This window comes from Ostrea edulis, chromosome 8 (assembly GCF_947568905.1).
Source record: "Ostrea edulis chromosome 8, xbOstEdul1.1, whole genome shotgun sequence".
NCBI lineage: Eukaryota > Metazoa > Mollusca > Bivalvia > Ostreida > Ostreidae > Ostrea > Ostrea edulis.
This window is the reverse complement of record NC_079171.1, coordinates 56,504,306-56,512,803: the sequence shown is the minus strand read 5'-3', so window position 1 is coordinate 56,512,803 and position 8,498 is coordinate 56,504,306. Positions and strand designations below refer to the sequence as shown.

At 36.9% G+C, this 8,498-nt stretch overlaps 1 protein-coding gene across 2 annotated transcripts; it reads right to left on the bottom strand.

Annotated features, from left to right (window-relative positions):
* Nucleotides 1-797: 797 nt before the first annotated feature.
* LOC125660890 (uncharacterized) lies at nucleotides 798-7,250 on the bottom strand. Of its 2 annotated transcripts, XM_056146528.1 has the most exons (3): nucleotides 6,640-7,219; nucleotides 3,510-3,615; nucleotides 798-2,195 (listed from the first exon to the last, which is right to left on the bottom strand). In XM_056146528.1, exon 3 carries the CDS (start codon nucleotides 2,167-2,169, stop codon nucleotides 1,069-1,071), a length of 1,101 nt encoding a protein of 366 aa, XP_056002503.1. In that variant the 5' UTR covers nucleotides 2,170-2,195; nucleotides 3,510-3,615; nucleotides 6,640-7,219; the 3' UTR covers nucleotides 798-1,068. The 2 variants fall into 2 exon arrangements, with proteins under 2 accessions (XP_056002503.1, XP_056002502.1); XM_056146527.1 differs by lacking the exon at nucleotides 3,510-3,615 and having other exon boundaries at nucleotides 6,640-7,250.
* Nucleotides 7,251-8,498: the final 1,248 nt, after the last annotated feature.

Sequence of the window (8,498 nt, the reverse complement as noted above, 5' to 3'; positions counted from 1 at the left end):
ACAATACAAATGAAAAATATATAATACAAATGGAAAAATATACAATACAAAAGGAAATTATACAATACAAATGGAAAAATATACAATACAAATTGAAATTATACAATGCAAATGAAAAATTATATAATGCAAATGGAAAAGATCAAATATTGCAACGTTTGACATGCCATATATATGGTGATTTTGTTTACTGGTGCTATAAATAGAATTATACAATAAGCGGAAGTAATGCGTGCTGGCGTGTAGTTATTAAGGACTGGCTGTCAACAAATGTACTTATCATTAGGAAATGTTGGAAGTAAATATAGGGAATATCTTGGCTGGTTTTTTATAAGCTCTCTCCGAGATTCGGGGGGGGGGGGGGGGGGGTAACTTCGTGGTCTGTCCTTCTGTCTGTCAGCAAAATATGTTTAATGCTTAGTGCTATACATTGTAGGAAGTAGACCTTCTTTTGTAAAACTTTAATATCGTGATAACTTTTGAACGCTTAGTGATAGGGCCTTGATATTTTATACGTGTATCTTCCTTGCAACAAGACCTTTCTTGTGGTGCCGGGGTTACTATGCTGCCATACACACACACAAATATTCATAGCAAAGCTTCAAGATTAAAAAAAAAAATTTGAAAAGAAAATTGACAAATTTCAAAATAGTCTCCATCTGTTTTGGGTTGGGTTTTTTTTTTCAGTCTCGTATACGAGAGCTGATTGGCTATTGCTTTTGACATCCATTCCTAACCTTCCGTTCAACCAATCAGACGATTCAGAGATTTCAAATACCACAAGACATGTTGTTATCAAATTTATCAGAAATTTAATGTAAACATTGAACAAACACAACAAAAACAAAAATTAAACTGACTAGATACAAAAAATCTCAGTAGAAGTTGCCAATCTAATTAAAATCAGATCCTAAGATACGCTCACAATCGCTACTTCTCACGCAGAGTATACGGCGCGGATATAAGAAGTCTGATAGATTGTAACTGTTGCACATGATGATTAATGGATTCCATTGACGGAGTTGTCTCAACAGTAGATTTTTTGCCGTTATGGTTTTATTACTGACGCTAGTTACAATCCGTGTTCCCATGGCAACAAGAAAGCGTCGGATTGTAACTATGGTGCACATTCTTAAGATTAAAAGTTATCTCCCTTCGCTTTGACGAAACACATGACGTCATGTCCTTCGGAATCAATGTATATTTTTTTTCCGTTTCGTTCCACACGTGTAAAGGTCCCCGGAAGCCGTATTTGTTCGGACGGCAGCTAAATCCAAATGGAGTGAAACAACCGAAATACTGGTAGGAACCAGTCTCAATGTTTATTATACGAATGCCCGGCTGTTTAAGAATATCGTAAAGCCGCCATTTTTGATCGACTCGCATTCCAAAATTGTCCGTTTTCACTATTTTGGTTTTGAGTTCTCTGTCAAAATACTTGATGGAACATCTAGGCGTGTCCTCTATCACCGCTTGTAACAGCTCAGTCGGGTTAAACACAGACTCCTCTGATTTCAGATATTTAATCATACAGCGAACTGCATGATCCGCCACCAGGTTCACCTGAGTCTCGTCGGCAAGCATTGCAAGCTGATATTCATACGCGACAGAGAGCTCTGAGGACGCGGCTTGCAGTACACTGTCGTAATCTTCTTTCGGAATGTTGTCCAGTGGTCTAGTGATTCTCATTGCCTTCTTTCTGACAAACGAATTATACACACCCCTAAGAAGCCTTCGGAAACTATAGTCTTCACCGAATCGAAATGAGTTCCGAATGATACGCCCTTTCGGATAATATTCACTGACGATCATTTCAGTAGCATCTTCACAATCATCTTCAATATCGTCACAGTGCGACTGCGCATTTACTCCTAACTCGGACAAAATCCTCTGGTACTTCGCTTTCTTCCGGTTGAACGTATAAACCAGTCTCTCTCGAAAAACCTCGGTCACTTTTGCGACTTCCGCTTCACTAGGGTAACATCGAATCTTTTTCGTAGACAGTGATTCGGAAGGTTTTTCCTTTCTTATTTCTATTTTTGATGTTTCTTCCGCGGAGTCCGTTCTTTTCATTTGACTGACATCAATACGGTTTAACTCAATAATGTCTTCCTCACTTGAAATCAACTCGGATGTCTCGCTTCCGCTGTTGACGTGATCTTCCACCATAATTTTTCTTTAGATTAATCTCAGATCTGAAAATAATTAAAATAATCATTTTACAAAAGAAATGCTCACTTCTCAAATGAGACTATCGATACGAGATTTTATACACTCCCCTGCAAGCCTAGTATTGACTTTTAATACCCTGATATCTTTAAAAAAAAAATGTATATTGTTAGAGATATAATGTTATGTTATGTTATGTTAAATAAATTCCCTTGATATCTGCAATAGTTTTGATATTATTAGAGATATAATATTATGTTGATGATGTAGTGCTATTTGGAAATTCAGATAGATTTATAGTATGCCTATGACTAAGGAAATTCAGATGGAATTATAGCATGCCTATGACTAAGGAAATTCAGATAGAATTATAGCATGCCTATGACTAAGGAAATTCAGATGGAATTATAGCATGCCTATGACTAAGGAAATTCAGATGGAATTATAGCATGCCTATGACTAAGGAAATTCAGATGGAATTATAGCATGCCTATGACTAAGGAAATTCAGATAGAATTATAGCATGCCTATGACTAAGGAAATTCAGATGGAATTATAGCATGCCTATGACTAAGGAAATTCAGATGGAATTATAGCATGCCTATGACTAAGGAAATTCAGATGGAATTATAGCATGCCTATGACTAAGGAAATTCAGATGGAATTATAGCATGCCTATGACTAAGTTATGTTATGTGTAGTTGATGTAGTGCTATTTGGAAATTTAGATATGACTTAGAAGTCGACGGGTCGGAGGTCTTCATTTCTTTTTTAAAGTACAATATGTAAATTTTTAAGGAGTACAATTTCTTGGAACAGTGACGGTAAATAACAAAAACGTATTAAAATCTATCCAAAAAAAAAAAAAAAAAAAAAAATTCAAAAGACAAACTTTTTTTTAAAAAAAAACCCAGAGACATATATACTATGTCTCTGGGAAAAAAAAAACAGAACAAAAAATAATTTGAAAAGTAAAGAAATGGAGAAAAAGATAAAAAGAAGAGAAAAGAAAAACAAACAAAACACAAAAAAATTAAATACATCAATATTCTTCTTCACGAATTCCCCCCCCCCCCCCCCGGAAAAAGGCTAAACATTAAGTACTTTAGTCTTACAATCCATTTTGTCCATATTGTGTACCTGTGTTATAATGACATATTATGTAGGCCTACCTATGTTATAATGACAATCATATCAGTCCCGCCCGCTGTGAAGATTGCTGTGTGAAGGCATGAACACGTACAACAATAGTGTACATATATATCAGATATGATATCCTGCACACTCTGTTTAACCTCCAGTTGAACCTAACTTCTCTACAATCCCCACCTATATATTACCTCATGTCGGATACAATGTTTCAAAGAGAAGGGCGGTTTCGTGGAACCGCGCCCTGTACTTTTGAACCCGGGCTATTCTAGAAATAGTTCACGCTTTACTATCATTCTAAAAATAAATTCATTCAAGTCTACAAATAGATTGACTCATTTATCAATGAAACGCATTTAATATTTGAGAGATTAGAGTTTGATAACGTGTACCAGATTATTAATAGTTGAGGATTATAGATTAGAATTATCAATTTTGCTGTAACAGATGCTAAAGGGCTAACTTAGAACAACAATCCATGTAAATAACACCTTTCTATGACAGTTACTAGTGACTCAGATTGTTAACAATCCATGTAAATAACATCTTTCTATGACAGTTACTAGTGACTCAGATTGTTAACAATCCATGTAAATAACATCTTTCTATGACAGTTACTAGTGACTCATATTGTTAACAATCCATGTAAATAACATCTTTCTATGACAGTTACTAGTGACTCAGATTGCTGTCGTAGGCGGATTTTACTACAGATCTTACTTCTACGATGCAAACTAAAGAAAAAACAACACCCCTGCCCCTAATTTCTGTGGAAACGAGGGGGTTATTTATATTCGGTCTTCCCTACCCCCACACAGTATTAAAAATATCTTATACGAGACTGAAAACACCAGCAATTGACGGTAGTATCTTTAGCATCTATACCTAATTGATTAGCCAATTTCGATTGATCTGTATTTTGTTAATTGGACAGATGGGGATAGCAAAGACCGAATATAACCCCCCCCCCCCCCACACACACACACACACACACGGGGGATAGTCCAAGACCGAATATAAACCACCCCCTCGGATTCACAGAAATTACCCTATCCCATCCCAAAGCTATATAATTGTTAATATTATATATCGTGAAATTTTATTTTGTTATTAACATTAATTATCATTTCTACATGAAATTCAGTTCTTGACAACATTATGTAATATTAAGAGACTCGCAACACCACCACCACCACCCCCCCCCCCCCCCTCCCGGTATCGTTTGCAGTTTTGTGATTTACGGGGTTATATTTCATAACAATGGTACACCATATCTAGTCACATTCTAATCTCTTTATCATTCTCTTCCCTCCACTCACAACCAATATCACTGGTATTAAACTGATGATAGTACGATCGTTACTATCATCCCGAGGTAGCGGAAGAAAATTCCGGAAAGACCACTTTTACTTATTATATCTATTTGTATTGTTTATTTGCGAATGATATGAAGGTAAGAAATATCATACACTAGCAATAATTACGATCAGGTGTTATTTTATCTTTTATACGGCTCATATGAACAGAAAATTCGTCGTTAAAAAAACAGCGAGGATGATAGTAACGAAAGTTTTACGTTACTATCATCATTCATTTCCGTTGTTTTTGCAACGACGAATTTTCTGTTCATATGAGCCGTATAAAAGATAAAATAACACCTGATCGTAATTATTGCTAGTGTATGATATTTCTTACCTTCATATCATTCGCAAATAAACAATACAAATAGATATAATAAGTAAAAGTGGTCTTTCCGGAATTTTCTTCCGCTACCTCGGGATGATAGTAACGATCGTACTATCATCAGTTTAATACCAGTGAATATATCATGTATTGTGTGAACAAAACGTTGTCGCCTTATTTGTATGTATCTTATGATATTGAACAATACGGGTTTTTGTGTGTTGTATTGCCTCTTGTAGGTCCATAATTGGCCAATAAAAATCATATAGACCAATTTAATAAGTCCTATGACATATATGAAACTCCGGGTTTCACGTAGCTTTTCATTTATTTTATTCGATGGCAAATTGTGATGTGTTTCCCAAATCCAAACTGAAATATACTGGTAGTAAAAGTATAACTTGTACATCTCTCTCTCTCTCTCTCTCTCTCTCTCTCTCTCTCTCTCTCTCTCTCTCTCTCCACCCTGAAAACTTACAGTCCATGGCATTTCTCACAACATGATATTTAATTGATAAACCCAAATCTTATAAAAATTCTTTGTGAGATCTAAGTTACAAGGTAGTCCAATTTCCAAAATCTTTTCACTTCATCCCCCCCCCCCCATTTTCTTTCCCAAAGACGTTATTATAAAGCAGATTGTGGTACATTAATTATTGAGATTAATTTATGAAATCATCAAGAAAAAAATTCTAACTTCAAAATGCCACAATGTCTTAAGTAACAAATTCGTGCAGTAACAATGAGAAAATATCCACAACTTCAGCAGCACCACGTGACTGTTAATTTGACATTAATGTCACGTGGCCTGATAACGTTATTGTTCATTCAATAAAACCTGTTAATAGATTCGACCCGCCAGCCTAGATACTCAGCACTCCCGGGGGGGGGGGGGGGGGGGGGGGGGGTGACAATAGATTGACTGAGATATGGGTGACAATTAAAAATAAAACCAAAAAACACCTGCCCACGATCACCCGTGACTGGAAGTTATCGTGGAAATTACACAATGCATTTTTTGGGGTGAAATTTTAAAAAAAACATTAACCCCATTCATCACCATTAGATCACATACCACACTGATAATAGACGACATTGAATTCACATGTGCTTTGTGGTTTTCTATTTGAAGTCAGGTACACCCTTGAGTCTCATTAGGGGTTTGTCCTAGATCCACTACGAATTTAAGCCCCTTCCCTTTCCAGACCTCTTTTCATAAAATCCCCGCTCCGTTACCAACAGATGATCTACCGTGTAGTTTTAAGTATTATTCTATATCACTATTATTTACACGTATTAATTCAATATAGGATTGGTATTTTTATCTGTCTAATCTAGTATCTATCATTTAAAAGAAAGAAAGAAAAAACCAACAACACAATATTGCGGGAGAGAGGGCATGGTCTGTTAGTTTAGAAGTCGGAAAACCGTGGATCCGCCCCTATCTCTGTATTTTGTGTGCGGTCATTCAGAAACCGGCTGTGTCACTCCAGGACTTCCCGATTGATTTACGAAAATGAACTAGAGGTCTCACAATTAAACTAATTTACATTTAAATATTCTGTTAAACAAACAACAAAATACAGAGAGAGAGAGAGAGAGAGAGAGAGAGAGAGAGAGAGAGAGAGGAATACTTACTGTCTAATCAGTATTTGTATCACAACTGATATCGGTGTACTCGGAAAATCCCCATTTATATAAAAACTTGTAGAGTGGAACGTTCGATAAGGCTTAGTGATAGCACTGGATGAACACCCGTCAATAACAATACTGATCTATCCAAAGTTTGGCCCGACATCCTCCGGAAGTTCACCGTCCACCGGCCTTTCTCGGTCACTAGTTCCGTTCTCAGTCAGTAGTAGGTTGAGTCATTCGTCTGACAATGAATGAACAACAACATATGCCCACAACACATGGTATCAATGTCTGAAATCAACATGCGCGGATCTCTGCTGAAGTTGTGGCTGTTTTCCCTGGTCGTCTGCTCAGGTCGTCTGCACTTTAAAATTCCTTTCTATCAACCATCTGTGTCCGACATTTAACGGTAGGACGGCGTTCGTACTGCGGGAGTCGATATATTGATTTTGATTCTTTAAAACAGATGTAGTTGTTTTTATATATATTGTACAATGACCGCCTTGCCGAACAATCGCCGGCTACTGACCGCAAATGTCGACCGCTTTTTTCGCTGCCTTGTGTTTTACATTGATTTAATGCGTGCATACGTGTCACGGGTTGCCCTGTGATGCAATATGCGATAGACAAAAACTTTTTATCTATGTAGGTTATGAGCTTACTCGACTGTAATTCATATACCGCATCTAATGAGAGAGAGAGAGAGATTGAGAGAGAGAGAGAGATTGAGAGAGAGAGAGAGATTGTGCGGCGCAAATGGTGTATCGGAATGAACGGTGCTCGCCTAAGACTCCCTGTACAGGACGTCGTGTTATTCATTTTAAAAATATTCAAGTTCTACGATTTTGTGGAAACTATCTCATGCTTCCTGAAAGACCCCCCCCCCCCCCCCCCCCCCGCAAGTAATAAAGAAAAAATCCTTATATTCAATCTTTTCTTTTTAAATCTAGGGCATAGACTTTTATGTCAATATATTTAAGAAATAAATTCCGTTCTTTTGAAAACACACAAGGTCATGAACTGCGATGCTTTTCACCTGCATCCTTCACGAAGCCGTTATTACTAGAGTTTCACCAGCATCCTTCACAAAGCCGTCATTACTAGAGTTTCATTAAAAAAAAGTATGTTGTCATAAAGCGTTGTTGTTCGTGCCCTCGTGTATTTTCAAAAACGAAATTGAAATTTTATGATTATATTTATATTTTACTTCTCATTTCTGTCGGAATTCCCAGCTGTTAAAATAGTCACGCCAGATATATTAATCAAGATCCATACACACACCGTTCACATTAATCAAGATCCATACACACACCGCTCACATTCATCAAGATCCATACACACACCGCTCACATTCATCAAGATCCATACACACACCGTTCACATTAATCAAGATCCATACACACACCGTTCACATTAATCAAAATCCATACACACACCACTCACATTCATCAAGATCCATACACACACCGTTCACATTCATCAAGATCCATACACACACCGCTCACATTCATCAAGATCCATACACACACCGTTCACATTAATCAAGATCCATACACACACCGTTCACATTAATCAAGATCCATACACACACCGCTCACATTAATCAAGATCCATACACACACCGCTCACATTAATTAAGATCCATACACACACCGTTCACATTAATCAAGATCCATACACACACCGCTCACATTCAATCATTTCAATGGTTGAAATATTGAAAACAAAAACAATGAAAATGTAAGTATTGAGAAATACAATGCAGTAAAACATTAATTATTGACGAAACAGGGGTGATTTATAATATATGTTCACGTGTTCATCTGCACGTGCATAAACTGATCTAGGGCCCTGTAGAGGAC